The sequence below is a fragment of the Coregonus clupeaformis genome, chromosome 2 (genome assembly GCF_020615455.1).
Source record: "Coregonus clupeaformis isolate EN_2021a chromosome 2, ASM2061545v1, whole genome shotgun sequence".
In the NCBI taxonomy this organism is placed as follows: Eukaryota; Metazoa; Chordata; class Actinopteri; order Salmoniformes; family Salmonidae; genus Coregonus; species Coregonus clupeaformis.
In genome coordinates, this window is record NC_059193.1 from 25120842 (window position 1) to 25147473 (window position 26632).

Consider the following 26632-nt stretch of genomic DNA (forward strand, 5'->3'; position numbering starts at 1 on the left):
TTATGTATCATTATGACAGGGCTGTATCATTATGACAGGCCTGTATCATTATGACAGGTCTGTATCATTATGACAGGGCGGTATCATTATGACAGGTCTGTATCATTATGACAGGTCTGTATCATTATGACAGGTCTGTATCATTATGACAGGTCTGTATCATTATGACAGGTCTGTATCATTATGACAGGTCTGTATCATTATGACAGGGCTGTATCATTATGACAGGTCTGTATCATTATGACAGGGCTGTATCATTGTGACTGAGATCTCTGTGTCTGTCTCCAGGTTGTACAGACGACATTTTCACCAGTGACCACTCGCCTGTTTTCGCCACGTTCCATGTAGGGGTGGCATCCAAGTTCATCTCCAAAACAGGTGGTCATTGTAGTTATTTTGGCATAATCATTTTGATTAATATAAGTAATATAATATAACGTTTATGCTCGCTTGTGACCCTCTATTGCCTACAAAAAGAGCCAAGCTTGAGCATGGAGAGGGCCTGGATAGAGTTGGAGGGCATTGAGGCCATTGTGAAGACAGCCAGCAAAGCCAAGTTCTTCATTGAGTTTCACTCATCCTGTCTTGAAGGTACTTTGCCCTTAATAACATTTTCTCAGCTAGTTCATCTAAAGTTCTTGTTATGATGAGTTTCTGGTAGGAAGAAGTGCAGGATGTAAGAGAAAGCAGCAGACACTCAGTTTGATTTACATTTATTTCAGTATTGGATCATATAATGGAAAGCTCGTGTGTTTATCTCCTGAGTGGCACAGTGGTCTAAGGCGCCGCATCGCAGTGCTAACTGTGCCACTAGAGATCCTGGTTCGAATCCAGGCTCTGTCGCAGCCGGCCGCGACCGGGAGACTCATGGGCGGCGCACAATTGGCCCAGGGTAGGGGAGGGAATGGCCGGCAGGAATGTAGCTCAGTTGATAGAGCATGGCGTTTGCAACGCCAGGGTTGTGGGTTCGATTCCCACGGGGGGCCAGTATAAAAAAAATAAAAAAATAAAAAATATATGTATTCACTAACTGTAAGTTGCTCTGGATAAGAGCGTCTGCTAAATGACTAAAATGTAAATAATAAGACGAACGTGCTTTGCTTCTTATCATATGACTGAATTATATAGACTCTCTCTCAGCCTATATAGTGCTCTTCCAGTCTACTTTTGTCTTATCCAGGTGCTAACCATAATTGAGTTGTCACTCAACTACGCCCATATAATTCCTTTCCTTGGTTTCGTGTGGCACCAGTGGCCCCCCAATCTATCTTGGCACACTGACCTTCTAGTACTCACTTGTGATACTACGAACACATGGCTTTCCTCGCTCTCTCATACAATTTACAATCTTTATAATATTGGATCAAACACTCGTCATATCAGTTCTATAATAAACTCTGTGTCTTATGTGATGAATGACTTTGTTTTCTTGCAGAGATCCGCCGTTCCATAGAGAATGACTCACAGAGCTGTGACGTGCCTTGCTTCCTCAAACTGGGCTGGTCTTCCAAGCAGCTGCCCAAGGTAAATACATCAATCTGGAGATACAGTAGATGACCAGACTCATCCCAAAGACACATACAGTGCATCCTCATCAATCTAACAACAATACCCGATAATGACAAAGCGAAAAAGTTTTTATACATATTTGCAAATTTTTGAAAAATAAAAAACAGAAATACCTTATTTACATAAGTGTTCAGATCCTTTACTCAGTACTTAGTTGAAGCACCTGTTTTTACTTTGTCATTATTGGGTATTGTGTGTAGATTGATGAGGAAAACCCCCAATTTAATCAATTTTAGAATAAGGCCGTAATGTAACAAAATGTGGAAAAAGTCAAGGGGTCTGAAAACTTTCAGAATGCGCTGTAGCTAACCTGTTTGTGTGTGTTTGTGTGTGTGGGTCCACATATCATAGCTTCTCCTGATCGTCTCTGACATGGAGTACCTTCAGGATCATCACCTCTTGCTGTGCGTCAAGTCTTGTGATGGGTTTGAGTCATACGGTTGGTCATAAGTCCTTCCCTCCCTGTTCATAACCGCCACCATTCACTACTAGTCATCAATCAAAGCCCCCTTTAAACCTATTAATTGAGAAGTGTATTTTAGGCACAGATCAATGACCAGTTTATCTTCTCCAAGTCTTAATCTTAACCATTAGGGGAGAAAAAAGCTAAACTGATCAGAGATCAGTGTGTGGGATAACTTCATCCCACTCCACTGTTGACCCTACTGTTGATTCTGTAGGTGAGTGCTGTGTGGCGCTGCGCTCCCTCATCGGCGCGGCGGAGCAGTTTGAGACGTTTCTGACCCACCGGGGCGAGGACATGGGCTCCATACGTGGGCGGGTCAGGGTCCACGTGCCCAAGGACCGGCGAGGTACACGTGGGAAGATCTACGGTAGGTTAGCCTGCCCGCCCTCCTGCCAACCTCTCCTCTCCTCTCTTCACTCTGCTCTCCTCTCCTCTCCTCTCTTCACTCTCCTCTCCTCTCTTCACTCTCCTCTCTTCACTCTCCTCTCTTTGCTCTCCTCTCTTCACTCTTCACTGTCCTCTCTTCACTCTCCTCTCTTCACTCTCCTCTCTTCACTCTCCTCTCTTCACTCTGCTATCCTCTCTCCTCTCTTCACTCTCCTCTCTTCACTCTCCTCTCTTCACTCTGCTCTCCTATCTTCACTCTCCTCTCCTCTCTTCACTCTCTTCTTTCTTCACTCTCCTCTCTTCACCCTGCTCTCCTCTCTTCACTCTACTCTCTTCACTCTGCTCTCCTCTCTTCACTCTCCTCTCTTCACTCTGCTCTGCTCTCCTTTCTTCACTTTCCTCTCTTCACTGTCCTCTATTCACTCTCCTCTCTTCACTCTCCTATCTTCACTCTCCTTTCTTCCCTCTCCTCTCTTCACTCTGCTCTGCTCTCCTCTCTTCACTCTCCTCTCTTCACTCTGCTCTCTTCACTCTCCTCTCTTCTCTCTGCTCTCCTCACTTCACTCTCCTCTCTTCACCCTGCTCTCCTGTTTTCCCTCTCCTCTCTTCACTCTCCTCTCTTCACTCTGCTCTCCTCCATTCACGCTGCTCTCCTCTCGTAACTCTCCTGCCTTCACGCTGCGCTCCTCTCTTCAGTCTCCTCTCTTCACTCTGCTCTCATCTCTTCACTCTGCTCTCCTATCTTCACTCTCCTCTCCTCTCTTCACTCTCTTCTTTCTTCACTCTCCTCTCTTCACCCTGCTCTCCTCTCTTCACTCTACTCTCTTCACTCTGCTCTCCTCTCTTCACTCTCCTCTCTTCACTCTGCTCTGCTCTCCTTTCTTCACTTTCCTCTCTTCACTCTCCTCTATTCACTCTCCTCTCTTCACTCTCCTATCTTCACTCTCCTTTCTTCCCTCTCCTCTCTTCACTCTGCTCTGCTCTCCTCTCTTCACTCTCCTCTCTTCACTCTCCTCTCTTCACTCTGCTCTCTTCACTCTCCTCTCTTCTCTCTGCTCTCCTCACTTCACTCTCCTCTCTTCACCCTGCTCTCCTGTTTTCACTCTCCTCTCTTCACTCTCCTCTCTTCACTCTGCTCTCCTCCCTTCACGCTGCTCTCCTCTCGTAATCTCTCCTGCCTTCACGCTGCACTCCTCTCTTCAGTCTCCTCTCTTCACTCTGCTCTCATCTCTTCACGTTGCTCTCTTAACTCTCCTTTCTTCACTCTCCTCTCTTCACTCTGCTCTCTTCACTCTGCTCTCTTCACTCTCCTCTCTTCACTCTCCTCTCTTTACTCTCCTCTCTTCACTCTCCTCTCTTCACTCTGCTCTCCTCTCTTCACTCTGCTCTCCTCTCTTCTCGCTGCTCTCCTCTCTTCACTCTGCTCTCCTCTCTTCACTCTGCTCTCCTCTCTTCTCGCTGCTCTCCTCTCTTCACTCTGCTCTGCTCTCCTTTCTTCACTTTCCTCTCTTCACTGTCCTCTATTCACTCTCCTCTCTTCACTCTCCTATCTTCACTCTCCTTTCTTCCCTCTCCTCTCTTCACTCTGCTCTGCTCTCCTCTCTTCACTCTCCTCTCTTCACTCTGCTCTCTTCACTCTCCTCTCTTCTCTCTGCTCTCCTCACTTCACTCTCCTCTCTTCACCCTGCTCTCCTGTTTTCACTCTCCTCTCTTCACTCTCCTCTCTTCACTCTGCTCTCCTCCATTCACGCTGCTCTCCTCTCGTAACTCTCCTGCCTTCACGCTGCGCTCCTCTCTTCAGTCTCCTCTCTTCACTCTGCTCTCATCTCTTCACTCTCATCTCTTCACTCTGCTCTCCTATCTTCACTCTCCTCTCCTCTCTTCACTCTCTTCTTTCTTCACTCTCCTCTCTTCACCCTGCTCTCCTCTCTTCACTCTACTCTCTTCACTCTGCTCTCCTCTCTTCACTCTCCTCTCTTCACTCTGCTCTGCTCTCCTTTCTTCACTTTCCTCTCTTCACTCTCCTCTATTCACTCTCCTCTCTTCACTCTCCTATCTTCACTCTCCTTTCTTCCCTCTCCTCTCTTCACTCTGCTCTGCTCTCCTCTCTTCACTCTCCTCTCTTCACTCTCCTCTCTTCACTCTCCTCTCTTCACTCTCCTCTCTTCACTCTGCTCTCCTATCTTCACTCTCCTCTCCTCTCTTCACTCTCTTCTTTCTTCACTCTCCTCTCTTCACCCTGCTCTCCTCTTTTCACTCTACTCTCTTCACTCTGCTCTCCTCTCTTCACTCTCCTCTCTTCACTCTGCTCTGCTCTCCTTTCTTCACTTTCCTCTCTTCACTGTCCTCTATTCACTCTCCTCTCTTCACTCTCCTATCTTCACTCTCCTTTCTTCCCTCTCCTCTCTTCACTCTGCTCTGCTCTCCTCTCTTCACTCTCCTCTCTTCACTCTGCTCTCTTCACTCTCCTCTCTTCTCTCTGCTCTCCTCACTTCCTCTCCTCTCTTCACCCTGCTCTCTGTTTTCACTCTCCTCTCTTCACTCTCCTCTCTTCACTCTGTCTCTCCTCCATTCACGCTGCTCTCCTCTCATTAACTCTCCTGCCTTCACGCTGCGCTCCTCTCTTCAGTCTCCTCTCTTCACTCTGCTCTCATCTCTTCACTCTCATCTCTTCACTCTGCTCTCCTATCTTCACTCTCCTCTCCTCTCTTCACTCTCTTCTTTCTTCACTCTCCTCTCTTCACCCTGCTCTCCTCTCTTCACTCTACTCTCTTCACTCTGCTCTCCTCTCTTCACTCTCCTCTCTTCACTCTGCTCTGCTCTCCTTTCTTCACTTTCCTCTCTTCACTCTCCTCTATTCACTCTCCTCTCTTCACTCTCCTATCTTCAGTCTCCTTTCTTCCCTCTCCTCTCTTCACTCTGCTCTGCTCTCCTCTCTTCACTCTCCTCTCTTCACTCTCCTCTCTTCACTCTGCTCTCTTCACTCTCCTCTCTTCTCTCTGCTCTCCTCACTTCACTCTCCTCTCTTCACCCTGCTCTCCTGTTTTCACTCTCCTCTCTTCACTCTCCTCTCTTCACTCTGCTCTCCTCCCTTCACGCTGCTCTCCTCTCGTAACTCTCCTGCCTTCACGCTGCACTCCTCTCTTCAGTCTCCTCTCTTCACTCTGCTCTCATCTCTTCACGTTGCTCTCTTAACTCTCCTTTCTTCACTCTCCTCTCTTCACTCTGCTCTCTTCACTCTGCTCTCTTCACTCTCCTCTCTTCACTCTCCTCTCTTTACTCTCCTCTCTTCACTCTCCTCTCTTCACTCTGCTCTCCTCTCTTCACTCTGCTCTCCTCTCTTCTCGCTGCTCTCCTCTCTTCACTCTGCTCTCCTCTCTTCACTCTGCTCTCCTCTCTTCTCGCTGCTCTCCTCTCTTCACTCTGCTCTGCTCTCCTTTCTTCACTTTCCTCTCTTCACTGTCCTCTATTCACTCTCCTCTCTTCACTCTCCTATCTTCACTCTCCTTTCTTCCCTCTCCTCTCTTCACTCTGCTCTGCTCTCCTCTCTTCACTCTCCTCTCTTCACTCTGCTCTCTTCACTCTCCTCTCTTCTCTCTGCTCTCCTCACTTCACTCTCCTCTCTTCACCCTGCTCTCCTGTTTTCACTCTCCTCTCTTCACTCTCCTCTCTTCACTCTGCTCTCCTCCATTCACGCTGCTCTCCTCTCGTAACTCTCCTGCCTTCACGCTGCGCTCCTCTCTTCAGTCTCCTCTCTTCACTCTGCTCTCATCTCTTCACTCTCATCTCTTCACTCTGCTCTCCTATCTTCACTCTCCTCTCCTCTCTTCACTCTCTTCTTTCTTCACTCTCCTCTCTTCACCCTGCTCTCCTCTCTTCACTCTACTCTCTTCACTCTGCTCTCCTCTCTTCACTCTCTCTCTTCACTCTGCTCTGCTCTCCTTTCTTCACTTTCCTCTCTTCACTCTCCTCTATTCACTCTCCTCTCTTCACTCTCCTATCTTCACTCTCCTTTCTTCCCTCTCCTCTCTTCACTCTGCTCTGCTCTCCTCTCTTCACTCTGCTCTCTTCACTCTCCTCTCTTCACTCTCCTCTCTTTACTCTCCTCTCTTCACTCTCCTCTCTTCACTCTGCTCTCCTCTCTTCACTCTGCTCTCCTCTCTTCTCGCTGCTCTCCTCTCTTCACTCTGCTCTCCTCTCTTCACTCTGCTCTCCTCTCTTCTCGCTGCTCTCCTCTCTTCACTCTGCTCTGCTCTCCTTTCTTCACTTTCCTCTCTTCACTGTCCTCTATTCACTCTCCTCTCTTCACTCTCCTATCTTCACTCTCCTTTCTTCCCTCTCCTCTCTTCACTCTGCTCTGCTCTCCTCTCTTCACTCTCCTCTCTTCACTCTGCTCTCTTCACTCTCCTCTCTTCTCTCTGCTCTCCTCACTTCACTCTCCTCTCTTCACCCTGCTCTCCTGTTTTCACTCTCCTCTCTTCACTCTCCTCTCTTCACTCTGCTCTCCTCCATTCACGCTGCTCTCCTCTCGTAACTCTCCTGCCTTCACGCTGCGCTCCTCTCTTCAGTCTCCTCTCTTCACTCTGCTCTCATCTCTTCACTCTCATCTCTTCACTCTGCTCTCCTATCTTCACTCTCCTCTCCTCTCTTCACCTCTCTTCTTTCTTCACTCTCCTCTCTTCACCCTGCTCTCCTCTCTTCACTCTACTCTCTTCACTCTGCTCTCCTCTCTTCACTCTCCTCTCTTCACTCTGCTCTGCTCTCCTTTCTTCACTTTCCTCTCTTCACTCTCCTCTATTCACTCTCCTCTCTTCACTCTCCTATCTTCACTCTCCTTTCTTCCCTCTCCTCTCTTCACTCTGCTCTGCTCTCCTCTCTTCACTCTCCTCTCTTCACTCTCCTCTCTTCACTCTGCTCTCTTCACTCTCCTCTCTTCACCCTGCTCTCCTGTTTTCACTCTCCTCTCTTCACTCTCCTCTCTTCACTCTGCTCTCCTCCCTTCACGCTGCTCTCCTCTCGTAACTCTCCTGCCTTCACGCTGCACTCCTCTCTTCAGTCTCCTCTCTTCACTCTGCTCTCATCTCTTCACGTTGCTCTCTTAACTCTCCTTTCTTCACTCTCCTCTCTTCACTCTGCTCTCTTCACTCTGCTCTCTTCACTCTCCTCTCTTCACTCTCCTCTCTTTACTCTCCTCTCTTCACTCTCCTCTCTTCACTCTGCTCTCCTCTCTTCACTCTGCTCTCCTCTCTTCTCGCTGCTCTCCTCTCTTCACTCTCCTCTCTTCACGCTGCTCTCCTCTCTTCACTCTCCTCTCTTCAATCTCCTCTCTTCACTCTGATCTCCTCTCTTCACTCTCCTATCTTCACTCTCCTTTCTTCCCTCTCCTCTCTTCACTCTGCTCTGCTCTCCTCTCTTCACTCTCCTCTCTTCACTCTCCTCTCTTCACTCTGCTCTCTTCACTCTCCTCTCTTCTCTCTGCTCTCCTCACTTCACTCTCCTCTCTTCACCCTGCTCTCCTGTTTTCACTCTCCTCTCTTCACTCTTCTCTCCTCCCTTCACGCTGCTCTCCTCTCGTAACTCTCCTGCCTTCACGCTGCGCTCCTCTCTTCAGTCTCCTCTCTTCACTCTGCTCTCATCTCTTCACGCTGCTCTCTTCACTCTCCTCTCTTCACTCTCCTCTCTTCACTCTGCTCTCTTCACTCTGCTCTCTTCACTCTCCTCTCTTCACTCTCCTCTCTTCACTCTGATCTCTTCACTCTGCTCTCTTCACTCTCCTCTCTTCACTCTCCTCTCTTCACTCTCCTCTCTTCACTCTGCTCTCCTCTCTTCACTCTGCTCTCCTCTCTTCTCGCTGCTCTCCTCTCTTCACTCTCCTCTCTTCACGCTGCTCTCCTCTCTTCACCCTCCTCTCTTCAATCTCCTCTCTTCACTCTGATCTCCTCTCTTCACTCTCCTATCTTCACTCTCCTTTCTTCCCTCTCCTCTCTTCACTCTGCTCTGCTCTCCTCTCTTCACTCTCCTCTCTTCACTCTCCTCTCTTCACTCTGCTCTCTTCACTCTCCTCTCTTCTCTCTGCTCTCCTCACTTCACTCTCCTCTCTTCACCCTGCTCTCCTGTTTTCACTCTCCTCTCTTCACTCTCCTCTCTTCACTCTGCTCTCCTCCCTTCATGCTGCTCTCCTCTCTTCAGTCTCCTCTCTTCACTCTGCTCTCATCTCTTCACGCTGCTCTCTTCACTCTCCTCTCTTCACTCTCCTCTCTTCACTCTCCTCTCTTCACTCTGCTCTCTTCACTCTCCTCTCTTCACTCTCCTCTCTTCACTCTCCTCTCTTCACTCTCCTCTCTTCACTCTCCTCTCTTCACTCTGCTCTCTTCACTCTCCTCTCTTCACTCTGCTCTCCTCTCTTCACTCTGCTCTCCTCTCTTCTCGCTGCTCTCCTCTCTTCACTCTCCTCTCTTCACGCTGCTCTCCTCTCTTCACCCTCCTCTCTTCAATCTCCTCTCTTCACTCTGATCTCCTCTCTTCACTCTCCTATCTTCACTCTCCTTTCTTCCCTCTGCTCTCTTCACTCTGCTCTGCTCTCCTCTCTTCACTCTCCTCTCTTCACTCTCCTCTCTTCACTCTGCTCTCTTCACTCTCCTCTCTTCTCTCTGCTCTCCTCACTTCACTCTCCTCTCTTCACCCTGCTCTCCTGTTTTCACTCTCCTCTCTTCACTCTCCTCTCTTCACTCTGCTCTCCTCCCTTCATGCTGCTCTCCTCTCGTAACTCTCCTGCCTTCACGCTGCGCTCCTCTCTTCAGTCTCCTCTCTTCACTCTGCTCTCATCTCTTCACGCTGCTCTCTTCACTCTCCTCTCTTCACTCTCCTCTCTTCACTCTGCTCTCTTCACTCTGCTCTCTTCACTCTCCTCTCTTCACTCTCCTCTCTTCACTCTGTCCTCTTCACTCTCCTCTCTTCACTCTCCTCTCTTCACTCTGCTCACTTCACTCTCCTCTCTTCACTCTCCTCTCTTCACTCTCCTCTCTTCACTCTGCTCTCCTCTCTTCACTCTCCTCTCTTCACTCTGCTCTCCTCTCCTCTTTTCACTCTCCTCTCTTCACTTTGCTATCTTCACTCTATTTTCTTCACTCTCCTCTCTTCACTCTCCTCTCTTCTCTTCACTCTGCTCTCTTCACTCTCCTTTCTTCACTCCGCTCTCCTCTCTTCACACTCCTCTCTTCACTCTCCTCCCTTCACTCTCTGCTCTTCACTCTCCTCTCTTCGCTCTCCTCTCTTCACTATCCTTTCTTCACTCTCCTCTCTTCACTCTCCTCTCTTCACTCTCCCCTCTTCACTCTGCTCTCCTCTCTTCACTCTCCTCCCCTCTCTTCACTCTAATCTCTTCACTATCCTCTTTTCAGTCTCCTCTCTTCACTCTCCTCTCTTCACTCTCCTCTCTTCACTCTGATCTCCTCTATTCACTCTTCTCTCTTCAGTCTCCTCTCTTCACTCTCCTCTCTTCACTCTGCTCTCTTCATTCTGCTCTCTTCACTCTGCTCTCTTCACTCTGCTCTGCTCTGCTCTCTCCACTCTCATCTCTTCACTCTGCTCTCCTCTCTTCACTCTCCTCTCTTCACTCTGCTCTCTTCTCTTCAGTCTGCTCTCCTCTCTTCACTCTCCTCTCCTCTCTTCACTCTCTTCTCTTCACTGTGCTTTCTTCACTCTCCTCTCTTCATTCTGCTCTCCTCTCTTCACTCTACTCTCCTCTCTTCACTCTGTTATCCTCTCTTTTAGTCTCCTCTCTTCACTCCGCTCTCCTCTCTTTTAGTCTCCTCTCTTCACTCTGCTCTCCTCTCTTCACTCTCCTCTCCTCTTTTCACTCTCCTCTCTTCACTCTCATCTCTTCACTCTCCTCTCTTAACTCTCCTTCCTTCATGCTGCTCTCCTCTCTTCATTCTCCTTTCTTCACTCTGCTGTCCTCTCTTCACTCTCCTCTCTTCACTCTGCTCTCCTCTCTTCAATCTCCTCTCTTCACTCTGCTCTCCTCTCCTCTTTTCACTCTCCTCTCTTCACTTTGCTCTCTTCACTCTATTTTCTTCACTCTCCTCTCTTCACTCTCCTCTCTTCTCTTCACTCTGCTCTCTTCACTCTCCTTTCTTCACTCTGCTCTCCTCTCTTCACACTCCTCTCTTCACTCTCCTCCCTTCACTCTCTGCTCTTCACTCTCCTCTCTTCACTCTCCTTTCTTCACTATCCTTTCTTCACTCTCCTCTCTTCACTCTCCTCTCTTCACTCTCCCCTCTTCACTCTGCTCTCCTCTCTTCACTCTTCACTCTCCTCCCCTCTCTTCACTCTAATCTCTTCACTCTCCTCTTTTCAGTCTCCTCTCTTCACTCTCCTCTCTTCACTCTGCTCTCTTCACTCTGCTCTCTTCACTCTCCTCTCTTCACTCTGCTCTCTTCACTCTGCTCTGCTCTCTTCACTCTCCTCTCTTCACTCTGCTCTGCTCTCTTCACTCTCCTCTCTTCACTCTCCTCTCTTCACTCTGCTCTCTTCACTCTGCTCTCTTCACTCTCCTCTCTTCACTCTGCTCTCTTCACTCTGCTCTGCTCTGCTCTCTCCACTCTCATCTCTTCACTCTGCTCTCCTCTCTTCACTCTCCTCTCTTCACTCTGCTCTCCTCTCTTCACTCTCCTCTCCTCTCTTCACTCTCTTCTCTTCACTGTGCTTTCTTCACTCTCCTCTCTTCATTCTGCTCTCCTCTCTTCACTCTCCTCTCTTCACTCTACTCTCCTCTCTTCACTCTGTTATCCTCTCTTTTAGTCTCCTCTCTTCACTCTGCTCTCCTCTCTTTTAGTCTCCTCTCTTCACTCTGCTCTCCTCTCTTCACTCTCCTCTCCTCTTTTCACACTCTTCTCTTCACTCTGCTCTCTTCACTCTCCTCTCTTCACTCTCCTCTCTTCACTCTGTTCTCCTCTCTTCATTCTCCTCTCTTCACTCTGATATCCTCTCTTCACTCTCCTCTCTTCACTCTGCTCTCCTCTCTTCATTCTGCTCTCTTAATGATCCTTTTTTCACTCTCCTCCCTTCACGCTGCTCTCCTCTCTTCACTCTGCTCTCCTCTCTTCACTCTCCTAGCTTCACTCTGCTCTCCTCTTTTCACTCTGCTCTCCTCTCTTCACTCTGCTCTCCTCTCTTCACTCTCCTCGCTTCACTCTGCTCTCCTCTTTTCACTATGCACTCCTCTCTTCACTCTCCTCTCTTCACTCTGCTCTCTTCACTATCCTCTCTTCACTCTGCTCACTTCTCTTCACTCTCCTCTCTTCACTCTCTTCTCTTCAATCTGCTCTCTTCACTCTCCTCTCCTCACTCTGCTCTCCTCTCTTCACTCTGCTCTCCTCTCTTCACTCTGCTCTCCTCTCTTCACGCTCCTCTCTTCACTCTGCTCTCTTCACTCTCCTCTCTTCACTCTGCTCTGCTCTCCTCTCTTCACTCTGCCCTCCTCTCTTCACTCTCCTCTCTTCACTCTGCTCTCTTAATTTTCCTTTCTTCACTCTCCTCTCTTCACTCTGTTCTCCTCCCTTCACTCTCCTCTCTTCACTCTGCTCTCCTCTCTTTACTCTCTTCACTCTGTTCTCCTCTCTTCACTCTCCTCTGTTCACTCTGCTCTCCTCTCTTCACTCTCCTCTCTTCACTCTGCTCTCTTCACTCTCCTCTCTTCACTCTACTCTCTTCTCTCTCCCCTCTTCACTCTGCTCTCCTCTCTTCAAGTTCCTCTCTTCACTCTCCTCTCTTCACTCTCCTTTCTTCACTCTCCTCTCTTCACTCTGCTCTCCTCTCTTCACTCTCCTCTCCTCTTTTCACACTCTTCTCTTCACTCTGCTCTCTTCACTGTCCTCTCTTCACTCTGCTCACTTCTCTTCACTCTCCTCTCTTCACTCTCTTCTCTTCAATCTGCTCTCTTCATTCTCCTCTCTTCACTCTGCTCTCCTCTCTTCACACTCCTCTCTTCACTCTGCTCTCTTCACTCTCCTCTCTTCACTCTGCTCTGCTCTCCTCTCTTCACTCTGCTCTCCTCTCTTCACTCTCCTCTCTTCACTCTGCTCTCTTAATTCTCCTTTCTTCACTCTCCTCTCTTCACTCTGTTCTCCTCTCTTCACTCTCCTGTCTTCACTCTGCTGTCCTCTCTTCACTCTAGTCTCTTCACTCTGCTCTCCTCTCTTCACTCTCCTCTCCTCTCTTCACTCTGTTCTCCTCTCTTCACTCTGCTCTCTTAATTCTCCTTTCTTCACTCTCATCTCTTCACTCTGCTCTCCTCTCTTCACTCTCCTTTCTTCACTCTCCTCTCTTCACTCTGCTCTCCTCTCTTCACTCTGCTCTCCTCTCTTCACTCTCCTCTCCTCTTTTCACACTCTTCTCTTCACTCTGCTCTCTTCACTCTCCTCTCTTCACTCTCATCTTCTCTTCACTCTCCTCTCTTCACTCTGCTCTCCTCTCTTCACTCTTCTGTCTTCACTCTGATCTCCTCTCTTCACTCTCCTCTCTTCACTCTCCTCTCTTCACTCTCCTCTCTTCACTCTCCTCTCTTCACTGCTATCCTCTCTTCACTCTCCTCTCTTCATTCTGCTCTCCTCTCTTCACTCTCCTCTCTTCACGCTGCTTTTTTCACTCTGCTCTTCACTCTCCTCTCTTCACTCTGCTTTCATCACTCTCATCTCTTCACTCTCCTCTGCTCTCTTCACTATGCTCTATTCACTCTGCTCTTTTCACTCTACTCTCTTCACTCTGATCTCTTCACTCTGCTCTCTTCACTCTGCTCTCTTCACTCTCCTCTCTTCACTCTGCTCTCTTCACTCTGCTCTCTTCACTCTACTCTCTTCACTCTCCTCTCTTCACTCTCATCTCTTCACTCTGCTCTCCTCTCTTCACTCTTCTGTCTTCACTCTGATCTCCTCTCTTCACTCTCCTCTCTTCACTCTCCTCTCTTCACTCTCCTCTCTTCACTCTCCTCTCTTCACTGCTATCCTCTCTTCACTCTCCTCTCTTCATTCTGCTCTCCTCTCTTTACTCTCCTCTCTTCACTTTCTTCTCTTCACTCTTCTTTCTTCACTCTCTTCTCTTCACCTTAATCTCCTCTATTCACTCTCCTCTCTTCACTCTGCTCTGCTCCTCTCTTTAATCTCCTCTCTTCAGTCTGCTCTCATCTCTTCACACTCCTCTCCTCTTTTCACACTTCTCTTCACTCTGCTCTCTTCACTCTCCTCTCTTCACTCTTCACTCTCCTCTCTTCACTCTCCTCTCTTCACTCTCCTCTCTTCACTGCTATCCTCTCTTCAATCTCCTCTCTTCATTCTGCTCTCCTCTCTTCACTCTCCTCTCTTCACTTTCTTCTCTTCACTCTTCTTTCTTCACTCTCTTCTCTTCACCGTAATCTCCTCTATTCACTCTCCTCTATTCACTCTGCTCTGCTCCTCTCTTTAATCTCCTCTCTTCAGTTTGCTCTCCTCTCTTCACCCTCTTCACTCTCCTATCTTCACACTCATTTCTTTACTCTCCTCTCTTCTCTCTCCCCTCTTCACTCTGCTCTCATCTCTTCACTCTCCTCTCTTCACTCTGCTCTCCTCTCTTCACGCTCCTCTCTTCACTCTGCTCTGCTCTCCTCCCTTCACTCTGTTATCCTTTCTTCACTCTCCTCTCTTCACTCTGCCCTCCTCCCTTTACGCTGCTATCCTCTCTTAACTCTCCTCCCTTCACGCTGCTCTCCTCTCCTCTCTTCACTCTGCTCTGCTCTCCTCTCCTCTCTTAACTCTCCTCCCTTCACGCTGCTCTCCTCTATTCACTCTCCTCTCTTCACTCTGCTCTCCTCTGCCCTGGCTTCCTCTATTTGGCTCCTCAATGATCCAAGTCTTGGCTTTCTATCTCTCTCTCTGGTCTCTGCCCTGGCTTCCCCTATTTGTTTCCTCAATGATCCAAGGTTTGGCTTTCACGCTCTCTGGTCTCTGCCCTGGCTTCCTCTATTTGGCTTCTCAATGATCCCATGTTTATCTATCTCTGTTCTCTGCCCTGGCTTCCTCTATTTGGCTCCTCAATGATCAAAGGTTTGTCTTTCACTCTCTCTGGTCTCTGCCCTGGCTTCCTCTATTTAGCTCCTCAATGATCCCAGGCTTTATCTATATTTGTTCTCTGCCCTGGCTTCCTCTATTTGGCTCCTCAATTATCAGCTGCTATCCTCTCTTAACTCTCCTCCCTTCATGCTACTCTCCTCTCTTCACTCTCCTCTCCTCTCTTCACTCTGCTCTCTTCACTCTGCTCTCTTCACTCTGATCTCTTCACTCTGCTCTATTCACTCTCCTCTCTTCACTCTGCTCTCTTCACTCTCCTCTCTTCACTCTGCTCTCTTCACTCTGCTCTCTTCACTCTCCACTCTCATCTCTTCACTCTCCGCTCTTCACTTTGCTCTCTTCACTCTCCACTCTCCTCTCTTCACTCTGCTCTCCTTTCTTCTCTCTCCTATCCTTTTCACTCTTCTTTCTTCACTCTGCTCTCCTCTCTTCACTCTCCTTTCTTAACTCTTCTCTCCTCTCTTCACGCTCCTCTCTTTACTCTCCTCTCTTCACTCTGCTCTCCTTTCTTCACTCTTCTCTCTTCACTCTTCTCTCCTCACGCTCCTCTCTTCACTCTCCTCTCTTCACTCTCCTCTCTTCACGCTGCTTTTTTCACTCTGCTCTTCACTCTCCTCTCTTCACTCTGCTTTCATCACTCTCATCTCTTCACTCTCCTCTGCTCTCTTCACTATGCTCTATTCACTCTGCTCTTTTCACTCTACTCTCTTCACTCTGATCTCTTCACTCTGCTCTCTTCACTCTGCTCTCTTCACTCTGCTCTCTTCACTCTCCTCTCTTCACTCTGCTCTCTTCACTCTACTCTCTTCACTCTCCTCTCTTCACTCTCATCTCTTCACTCTCCGCTCTGCACTCTGCTCTCTTCACTCTCCTCTCTTCACTCTACTCACTTCACTCTGCTCTCCTCTCTTCAATCTCCTCTCTTCACTCTCCTCTCTTCACTCTCCTCTCTTCACTCTGCTCTCCTCTCTTCACTCTCCTCTCTTCACTGTCCTCTCTTCACTCTCCTCTCTTCACTCTGCTCTCCTTTCTGTACGCTGCTCTCCTCTCTTCACTCTTCTCTCTTTACTCTGCTCTTCACTCTCCTCTCTTCACTCTGCTCTCCTCTCTTCACTTTCCTCTCTTCACTCTGCTCTCCTCTCTTCACTCTCCTCTCTTCACTCTGCTCTCCTCTCTTCACTCTGCTCCCCTCTCTGCACGCTGCTTTCCTCTCTTCACTCTCCTCTCTTCACTCTGCTCTCCTCTCTTCACTCTCCTCTCTTCACTCTGCTCTCCTCTCTTCACTCTCCTGTCTTCACTCTGCTCTCCTCTCCTCACTCTGCTCTCCTCTCTTTTAGTCTCCTCTTTTCACTCTGCTCTCCTCTCTTTTAGTCTCATCTCTTCACTCTGCTTGTACTATCGCTTCGCGCTAGGCTTCCATCGCGACAGTCCATGTGCCTTCTGGTTCTCCTGTGTATCTCTCAATGCTTCCTCTATTTGGCTCCTCAATGATCCAAAGCTTGACTTTCTCTCTCTCTGGTCTCTGCCCTTGCTTCCTCTATTTGGCTCCTCCCTCAATGATCCAAGGCTTTCTCTCTCTCTCTCTGGTCTCTGCCCTGGCTTCCTCTATTTGGCTCCTCAATGATCCAAGGCTTTCTCTCTTTCTGGTGTCTGCCCTGGCTTCCTCTATTTGGCTCTTCAATGATCCAAGGTTTGGCTTTCTCTCTCCCTGGTCTCTGCCCTGGCTTCCTCTATTTTGCTCCTCAATTATCCAAGGTTTGGCTTTCACTCTCTCTGGTCTCTGCCCTGGCTTCCTCTATTTGGCTTCTCAATGATCCCATACTTTATCTATCTCTGTTCTCTGCCCTGGCTTCCTCTATTTGGCTCCTCAATGATCCACGAATTGGCTTTCACTCTTTCTGGTCTCTGCCCTGACTTCCTCTATTTGGCTCCTCAATGATCCAAGGCTTCCTCTCTCTCTGGTGTCTGCCCTGGCTTCCTCTATTTGGCTCTTCAATGATCCAAGGCTTTCACTCTCTCTGGTCTCTGTCCTGGCTTCCTCTATTTGGCTTCTCAATGATCCTATACTTTATCTATCTCTTTTCTCTGCCCTGGCTTCCTCTATTTGGCTCCTCAATGATCCACGAATTGGCTTTCACTCTTTCTGGTCTCTGCCCTAGCTTCCTCTATTTGGCTCCTCAATGATCCAATGCTTTATCTATCTCTGTTCTCTGCCCTGGCTTCCTCTATTTGGCTCCTCAATGATCAAAGGTTTGTCTTTCACTCTCTCTGGTCTCTGCCCTGGCTTCCTTTATTTGGCTCCTTAATGATCCCAGGCTTTATCTATCTCTGTTTCTGCCCTGGCTTCCTCTATTTGGCTCCTCAATTATCCAAGGCTTGGCTTTCTCTTTCTTCACTCTGCTCTCCTCTCTTCACTCTGCTCTCTTAATTCTCCTCTCTTCACTCTCCTCTCTTCACTCTCCTCTCTTCACTCTGCTCTCCTCTCTTCACTGTGCTCTCCTCTCTTCACTCTCCTCTCATCTCGTTTAGTCTCCTCTCTTCACTCTCCTCTCATCTCGTTTAGTCTCCTCTCTTCACTCTGCTCTCCTCTCTTCACTCTGCTCTCCCCTCTTTTAGTCTCCTCGCTTCACTCTGCTCTCCTCTCTTCACTCAGCTCTCCTCTCTTCACTCTCCTCTCTTCACTCTGCTCTCCTCTCTTCACTGTTATCCTCTCTTTTAGTCTCCTCTTTTCACTCTGCTCTCCTCTCTTTTAGTCTCATCTCTTCACTTTGCCTGTACTATCGCTTCGCACTGGGCTTCCATCGCGACAGTCCACAGTCTCATGTGTATCTCTCAATGCTTCCTCCATTTGGCTCCTCAATGATCCAAAGCTTTCTCTCTCTCTGGTCTCTGCTCTGGCTTCATCTACTTGGCTCATCAATGATCCAAGGCTTTCTCTCTCTCTCTCTGGTCTCTTCCCTGGCTTCCTGTATTTGGCTCCTCAATGATCCAAGGCTTTCTCTCTCTCTGGTCTCTGCCCTGGCTTCCTCTATTTGGCTCCTCAATGATCCAAGACTTTCTCTCTCTCTGGTCTCTGCCCTGGCTTTCTCTATTTGGCTCCTCAATGATCCAAGACTTTCTCTCTCTCGGGTCTCTGCCCTGGCTTCTTCTTTTGGCTCCTTGCTGGCTGAGCCTGACCAGATGCATCCTGACACATTAAAAGGATACAGTGTGAGTGGATGCCCTTAGCCCTATAGGTCAAGCCTCACACATTGCCATGACAACATGCATAAACACTGCCACCACATGCTAGGCTGGGTCTTTACCCCAGACAACACAGAACATGAAGAAGGCGTGAGTTAGATTGTATCCAGTAAACATCTGTTTGGCTTTTTCAGAGTGGTTCTGCTTTGAGAAGGATGAGAAGGATCTGGTGAGGGGACGCTTGTCTCCTCAGTCCACTTGGGCACCTATCAGCCGGTGAGGATATTTGGGAGTTTTTCAAGATGCTCATAGTGAAACTAATATACACTGTCAACGTTTGATTTAAAGATGTAGTTGGTTAGTGATGGGCATATTGTTTTTGTTTACTTTCATTATGATTTGACCATTCATTTCAGATCCTCACCCCCTCCACCCAAGCCAGCCCCTAGCAGTTACACAAACCCTGCTTACTTCATATTTGAAGGTGTGCCCGTCCTTCGCAGGGTGGAGGAGGCTCCACCCCCTCGTAGGGACCCCCAGGTGGTCTGGGCCGGCGACTCAGCGCTGCAGCTCCCAAAGCTCTCTGCGGGCCGTGGCTATGACAGGAAGTCCGCTCGCAGGTCAGACTTCACCGAAATCGAGATTCTAGGCATCCTGCCCCACTACTCCTCCTCCAATGACCATCATCCATCCCAGACCAACTCCTCCTATCAGCTCTTCCCAGCAAAAGACCCATCGCCAATCCCTCCTGCCCCATGTCCCACCACCACCTCTCACTATCATGAACAGCCCAGACAACCACAACCAAGAAAAAACAATGTTGTCCAGGACTCCATCCTGCCTGCCAAGAACCTGAGGAACATGTACATGGACCACTCCGCTGTCATCAGAGAGACCCCCAGGAGAGAACAGCCTAGGGTGCACCAACAGGAACGAGCCAGCCCTGTACGGAGCAGCAAACCCACATCCCTCTACCCCTATGTATCCACCCATGTGCCCCACGTCCAGGCCTCAGCCCCCTGGGTGGTGGAGCAGCCAGTTGAGCCACTAGGGGACCACTCCCTCACAGCCCTGCAGATAGCCAAGTCACTCAGCGAGGTGGACTTCTTCCCTGTGGACCTCAGGGCTCCATCCACACCATGCCAGAGACCGGCCCAGAGGAATGACCTGGCCATGGCTACCGAGAGAGGCTACTGCTGGGAGAAAGAGGTGGGTGACTAGATACAATATGTAGAGAGTGGGACTAGTTATGGGTGAAGAGTTTTTCTTAAAGTTCACGTGATCAAGAAAAACTCCTAGCCACAATAATATGGCAACAAACACTTAGCTTTGGGATCATTTTTTTGGGGGGGTGTCTAATGCAGGTCCTCCGTGGGGCTCCAGAGACGGTGCGGGAGCTACTCAGCACCCTGGGTCTGCAAAAGTACACCTGGAGACTCAGCCTCAATGGCTGGGATGACCTGGACTACTTCAGGTGAGAGGAGGAATAATGGAAACTGATTAGTTTGGTCTCAGTGGTCTAAGTCAGTCAGGGATACCTTTATGACCTTTGTCCTCTCCACAGTGGCATCACAGAGGAGGACCTGCGTGCAGCCGGAGTGTCAAACCCCTCGCATCGCCGGAGGATCCTGGAGAACCTACCCAGGATCTGGGATTCACTATAGACCTACTTATGTTGTTTGAGTTTTCAAACTGAAGATAATGAACATCAGTGACAGATGCCTGCCCTAATGGACTACAAGTCATCTCTTCTCCACACCGTCATTTTATTTACAGTAACAACGAGTTGCTTTTAAGCAAACACACAAAAGACACAATGCATGTCCCATGAAATCCTCATCTCATATCCCTTACCATTCACGTGTACACCTTAAAATGAGAGATGTGGATTCAAGCCACAGTCAAACATTTTTATATCCAATTTAGATCCACATAGCTAAATATTGATTATGTGTCTGGGTCATTCTACAGATTCGGTGACATTTCAGTATTGTCAGTGTCCCAAGATGTACTAGTGTTATAACTTGTCAGAACATTTATCAAACTACACTTAAATTACAACATTTCAAAGTTTTACATGTTTTTAATATGGAGTAGAGAATATGATTTTAAACAGAGATGAATTTCAATACTTATATGTTTGCTTTTCTTAGGAGTATTAAGAATTTCGCCTGTCCCTATTGACCATCATGCAAATGGCGTGACTCATTTTGAGTACACAGTGTTAAATAATAATGCTTTTTTTGTTAAATTAATTGTATATGCCCCCCTTATTATGCATAATCCATTTTCTCAGCATAAGACATTTTATTTTCTGAGAAATTCAGGCTTTTACCCCTGTCCTTGTATTTCTTTCAACCCCGTAACGCAACAATACCCCCACTCACAATTAAATAATGGTTTGATCCTGTGGACATCATTTATGAGGAAGTGACATCATACAAGTCTTCAGAGAAGCCTGGTGTGACAAGTGGTAAGCTGCTCTCTCACTTTTTATAAATATTTCATGTTTTTTAAGCACATATGGGCTTTGTCAATCTCAGGTATTCAACTCTGTTGGGGGGAATTCATACTTAAGATTTTACCAAGAATTGTTTTTATAGCTATGAAGTATAACAATGTCTTTTGTTGAATAGACTGCTAGCTGCTAGCATCCCGAATTAGCAACAGATTAGCACAAAATCTTCAACCCTGTCACATTCAACCCCATCACATTTTTCAATGTTACAGGGTTGAATGGCTGTTACAGGGTTGAATAGCTGTTAAATCTTAGCAATATTTAATGTATATTGCTTAATACCAATCATATTTTCTTGTTGAATGTTTGTTGTTTACGGTTTTACAGTATCAACTAAAAGTACGAGGAATTTTTGAAAATAATAACTTAAAAAAAGTGACAATTAATTTGTTCTCTCTCCTATATACATTGACATATTTAGGAGTATTATCTGCAAGTTCATGTTCATTTTACTACATAGTGATTAAAAGGATACAATATTTAGTCTTGAAGAGTAAGCAGGTCATTGACTTGACCTTGACCTACAATTTCAGATTCAACAATGGAAAAAACAGCAGCAGAAAGGAAACACACATAGAGAGGAAGGTGAGGGACATCCAGCGCCGGTGGTCAGGTAATTCTCCTGGAAATGTAAGATCTTTAAGACACGAGGTGGTGGTGGTCATGGACACACAATCAACAGAAAATAAAGTTTTGTTGCTTTAAAGCATAATTTGGTAATGCATAAATGCACCAGATGGTGTTGGTGCAACCCTAAAAAGAACCGCAGACAGGCTGATTAGTCAAGGATGTGACATCCCAAATGCTCATACTCTGTACAGGGTCTTAGAGGAGAACAACACTGCCATCAAGCTTTACTTCATTGAAGACGAGGCCATCGAGAAAGCCGTCCAAGGTATGCCAGCCAATTTGCCAGTAGTTCCATCCACAATGCGGATCCACCAAGTTGTTTGTGTGGCTGCAAGGCAAATTGCCTACCGTGATGTAAGCTGTATGTGCACAGTCCACAACAAGAAACTGGAATGCCAGTGTTTCAATACACAACATTTCACATTTACCCCTAAAGTTACATCAGTCGTGTCACAGAGGGAGGTTGATTGGGCAAATCCAGACATATGCGGGAAATGGTGCGTGGCCAAATATGATGACGATTTCTATCCCGGAATAATTCTAGCCACAGATGAATCCCATGTGCAGGTCAAATGCATGTGCTGTGCTGGACCAAATAGGTACTTCTGGCCACTTCTTGATGATATCCTGTGGTATCCATTTGAGGACATCTTGGAACACATTGATCCCCCTAAACCGGTGACTTCTAGGCACATGGAAATACAGAAGGAAGTGTGGGCTAGGCTCTCTCAGTAAAAATGGTGAACAAACTGTAGGCTTACCTATAGGTTATTAATGTTAAGATGTTTGCTTAATGTTCAAACATTCAAACAACACAGACATTCCTGCCATTACTCTGGATATTTCTATGAAATCAATGAAATGTTGTAACTGTTGTTAGTTTATTAATGTGTTTTAATCTGTCTAGATTTCATCTTGATTGTTTAAACTTTAAAAGCTATGTTGACAGTAGTTTAAAATGTAAAAAAATGGCAACATGTGACCTATATAGGTTATCAATGTTAAGATGTTTGCTCAATGTTCAAACAGACTCCTGCCATTATCAGATGGATATTTTTATGAAATCAATGAAATGTTGTTACTGTTATTAGTTCATTAATGTGTTTTACTCTGTCTAGCTTTCATCTAGATTATTTAGATTTTAAAAGCTATGTTGACAGTAGGTTTAAAAATGTTTAAAATGTTTAAAAAATGGCAACGTGTTAGTGATCTCAAAAGATAAAACATATGACACATGATGCTTTTCACTCAACCCTGTTACATGATTTTCAACCCTGTTGCGGTGCATTCATCCCTGTTACGAGATTATTTTTTACATTTTTGTATTAAATACACAAAATATAACATCAATAGTGTTTTTATTGTGTGTATTAAATCAGGGTAAATAAGGCTATTTCAATTTTGTCAGGAATTACGCAGCATTCTTGCACATTTCTTGCGAAAATGTGGAGTTAGATTAGAAATTTCTTCATCGTAAACTGGAAAGGATGGTGCTGGTCAGTTTTTCTTGATTTTCTCTTTAATTACAATATGCCATTATTTACAAGGGACATCTAAACTGTCAGATTATGCCAGAAGCTGATCTCAAGCTTATTGGAAAAATGAATAGTTGAATAACAAAATGACTGTGACGGGGTTGAATTAAATTGGGACTTGTTTGAGAAAATAATACAGAATAATAACTTAATACTCTACATTGAGATGGGAAAAGGTATTTTCTATCAAGTACACACATTACTTTGTCACATCAAATAAAAAAAAGTTTAAGATTTTAATGTTCATTGTTTCATCCTCCTCAATCACAAAAGGCACCGAATCTGTAGAATGACCCGTCTCCTCAGCAGTCACCATACTATAGTGTTTACTGAGCATTCACACCCATGACCTCCTCCCCTGCTCTTTCCACTCCTCTACCGATACAGAGAACAGCACAAAGCTTGTTAAAGCACTCAATAAGGGCCATGGCGGGTGAAATATATAGCTGTACATATTTACCAGTACACGTTTTAACATGGCCTGTAAAGTTAATATGAAAAAACTGCCTCGCTTTCTGTTTGCTGTCCGATGGTATTGTTATGTTGTCACTGGGGTGTAGTTGTTCTTAGTGATAAAAGAGGAATCCATTGGGAGGAATTTGTGAATCCTGGGCTAGTTTATTTACATTCTGTCCTTTACGCCTACATTGTATATCCTGTTTCTCTATCTGGTTATCTCTCCCTTAGCCCATAACTCTACTGCGCTCTTCAAGGGGCACACACCCATTTAACATGTGCTACTGTGTACTGTTCCCCAAAAAAGTTTACTGCCTTTTAAAACAGAATTGTATAAAACGAACTGTTGACTGAGTGACAGATAGTGTGGGTTCTTGGACATTGCTATTGTGTGAAGACTGAGGGCGTAAAACCTGTTCTTGAGGCCTGTGGTCCTTTGCCAGTGGTTCTTTGCCAGTGGTGCCACATTGCTCATCATCTGATCTTTAGATATACATTTAACTGTGGATCTTGGCACTTTACAACTTTATTCCCTGTAGGTTGTTGAATGAAGTTAATGAGTATGACATGTATATTACATTCATTCAACCCAATGGGAGACGATATGAATAAAACAATATTGTGACATTATGAAATTGACTGTACATATTTATAAGGACATTTGGGACCATGTAAAACAAAGGAGATTGAACATTGGGAGGTTTGATATCCCAGACTGCACTATGGCATCATGTTTGTTTTGTCGTCATATAAAACTATAAACTAACCACACCAAGTGGGCTCTTCCTCTCTTTATGATACACACCTTGCTGGCACAAACATTCAATGGTGGAAAAGCCAATCCAGAAGACCACACCTTGATATAATTGTCAAGCTAGAAAGCTAGGTATAAGCACAATTACATTCCAATCATAGAATTGACCGAAACACAATTGAATAACTGTCATCACTCACTTCATTTGCAAAATCATAACAGGTTTAGTAATCATTTATAATTGTTTTATTTGCTATTTGTTACTTTTCTCAGTCTTTCTTCGTTAGCCATCTTCTCGTTTAGACTTGAAACAAAACTTCCTGTTTCTGGTTTCACTCTAAATTGTCAGTTACACCCACAAAAATCACACTACTCTGTCTCTGTGCTGCAATCACCCGGTAGCTCAATAGATCAAGGCCTGCATGTTTGAATAACAGGTAAGAGTGGATGACGTGTGTCTGTGTGAGATTATGAGAAATCTGTATATATTATTGGTCTGTGTGTTATCTATCTTCTGTGGTGGTGCGTAGAACCCTACAGGCCAACACTTTCCTATGTGTCCCCTGACAGCAGGTGTGTGCCAGTGACCGCCTGGCTGGCCGTCGAGGTAAACGTGTACTGGTCTCCCCTCCTGGATTCAGATGCCGCTGTGTGATAAGACCCCCGGTCAGACTGGCTCCGGTGGAACTCTCATAATGTCATCACAGGACGTCCTCAGGTGATTCTGGGACTTTTGGCAGAATGTCAAAACAGTGATCCCGCCTGCTCCTCTGTAAAACCAACAGCCATTGTCCTGCCACTACAAAAAGGAGGTTGGTTCAAAGCCAGGTTTGGAACAAAGATGTCTTATACTGTGTGACCATGATTATGATGTCTTATACTGTGTGACTATATTAGATTTTAAACTAAAGGGAAAATACAATTCACTGACTGACTGTCTGTGAATGCTATATAAAGCCAGTCAGCCTGTCCTTTGATTGTTACTGAGTGGGTTTCTGTAGTGTGCTGCGTCAGTGGCCCACTCACATTCCAGGCTTGTGAGCCATTAACAGGTCATCACAAACACACGTGCGGGCATGGGCGGACACACACACACACACACACACACACACACACACACACACACACACACACACACACACACACACACACACACACACACACACACACACACACACACACACACACAGCAGTACTGACTTATCCAAGGGTTAGGGGTCAGGCTCTAAAGGGGAAGGCAGAGGAGGGGCAGGAGGGCAAATTGAATGTGTTTCGGTAGTGTGCTGCGTCAGTGGCCCACTCACATTCCAGGCTTATGAGCCATTGACAGGGCTTCACATACACACATGTGGGCACGCGCGGACACGCGCACACACACACACACACACACACACACACACACACACACACACACACACACACACACACACACACACACATAGGGCTAAATGATGTTCAATAATATGCATATGATATATTTGACTCCATTAGATATTAGGATTAAACAATGTGAAATCAAGTATTATTAGTTTAGCTGACTAAGATCAAGAAATGGTCATTAGATGTGAATATCAAATGCAAATATTTAATAACATTGTGAAAGGAATTAATTCCATTATACAAGGCAAAACCATAAGTTACAAGACATTACTGGCAACAAGGCATTAGTTAGGCATATGTTGTACATCTTAAAGTTACAAGACAAATCGGTCCTACTCGGACAATAACAATAGAAAATAGAACATTCCTCATAAGACCTTTTCTCCAAGGGCAGGATACAAGAAGAAGCAGGACAGAATAATGTATACCTATGAAGGTGTGCCTTTTTCAAACCAAAACTGACCACCACAAACCAATCAGACCATTCCAAGTTACAGTACCATCAAACTAGCTAGCCCAACCTCCACACAGGAGGTCACAGCATCCAATGGTTTGTGTGGGGGATGGAACCAATGAAGATGAGGTAGCATTCCTAAGAAGGACAATAAAACCTCTTCCATACAGTTAAGTTGTTAGAGTTCATGCTGAAAAATTTTAAATGACCACAGAGATATATTCAACATCATACATCCATATTTAGATGTCATCAAAGTTCTCCTCAGAGAGCAATGTTCAGATAGACCAAACATGGATGCAGTAATATTATTCATGACAGCGTAGCCACGCACGTCTCCAACTCAATCATCAAGTTTGCTGATGACACAACAGTGGTAGGCCTGATTAACAACAACAATGAGACAGCCTACAGGGAGGTGAGGGCCCTGGCGGAGTGGTGCCAGGAAAAAAACCTCTACCTCAACGTCAACAATTGTGGACTTAAGGGGACAGCAGAGAGAACATGCCCCCATTCACATTGACAGGGTCACAGTGGAGACGGTGAAAATCTTCAAATTCCTTGGCGTGCACATCACTGACAACCTGAAATGGTCCATCCAGTCTGGTGAAGTAGGCGCCACAGCGCCTCTTCAACCTCAGGAGGCTGAAGAAATTTGGTTTGGCCCTTACAACCCTCATGAACTTCTACAAATGCAATATTGAGAGCATCCTGTCGGGCTGTATCACCGCCTGGTACGGCAATTGCACAGTCCACAACCGCAGGGCTCTCCAGAGGGTGGTGCGGTCAGTCCAACGCATCACCGGGGACACACTGCCTGCCCTCCAGGAGAGGAGGGGCAGGAGGGCAAATTGAATGGGTTTCTGCAGTGTGCGCACACACACAAAAACACACACACACACACACAACACACACAACACACACACAGCAGTACTGACTTCTCCAAGGGTCATGGGTGAGGCTCTAAAGGGGAAGGCTCTAGGAGGAGAGGAGGGCAAATTACCACGGCAACCCTGGCTCCTCTCCAAAGCTGCACTGACCCCAGGATATGAGTAGTAGCACTGCCGGCCCCACAGAAAGAATGCATAGCAAACTAGCACCATGACACCATGACACTTAAATGAACCGAATGTGTTCGAAGAACCGAACTTGCACATTTATCATAAATAGTTATTTACAGTATAAATCCTTTTTTTGGG

The 26632-nt window shown here is 46.5% G+C and overlaps 1 protein-coding gene across 1 annotated transcript in view; it reads left to right on the forward strand.

Moving 5' to 3' along the window:
- The window catches only part of LOC121532110 (phosphatidylinositol 3,4,5-trisphosphate 5-phosphatase 2B-like), a 43381-nt gene extending 23647 nt beyond the window's left edge, over window positions 1–19734 (forward strand). Inside the window, exons 18-26 of the mRNA XM_041837820.2 lie at window positions 289–378; window positions 478–591; window positions 1436–1524; window positions 1921–2008; window positions 2250–2402; window positions 17901–17982; window positions 18123–18915; window positions 19071–19180; window positions 19271–19734. Coding sequence (XP_041693754.2) covers window positions 289–378; window positions 478–591; window positions 1436–1524; window positions 1921–2008; window positions 2250–2402; window positions 17901–17982; window positions 18123–18915; window positions 19071–19180; window positions 19271–19370 — 1619 coding nt within the window. The 3' untranslated portion in view covers window positions 19371–19734. The remainder of the gene's footprint in view (window positions 1–288; window positions 379–477; window positions 592–1435; window positions 1525–1920; window positions 2009–2249; window positions 2403–17900; window positions 17983–18122; window positions 18916–19070; window positions 19181–19270) is intronic.
- The last annotated feature ends 6898 nt before the right edge of the window (window positions 19735–26632 follow it).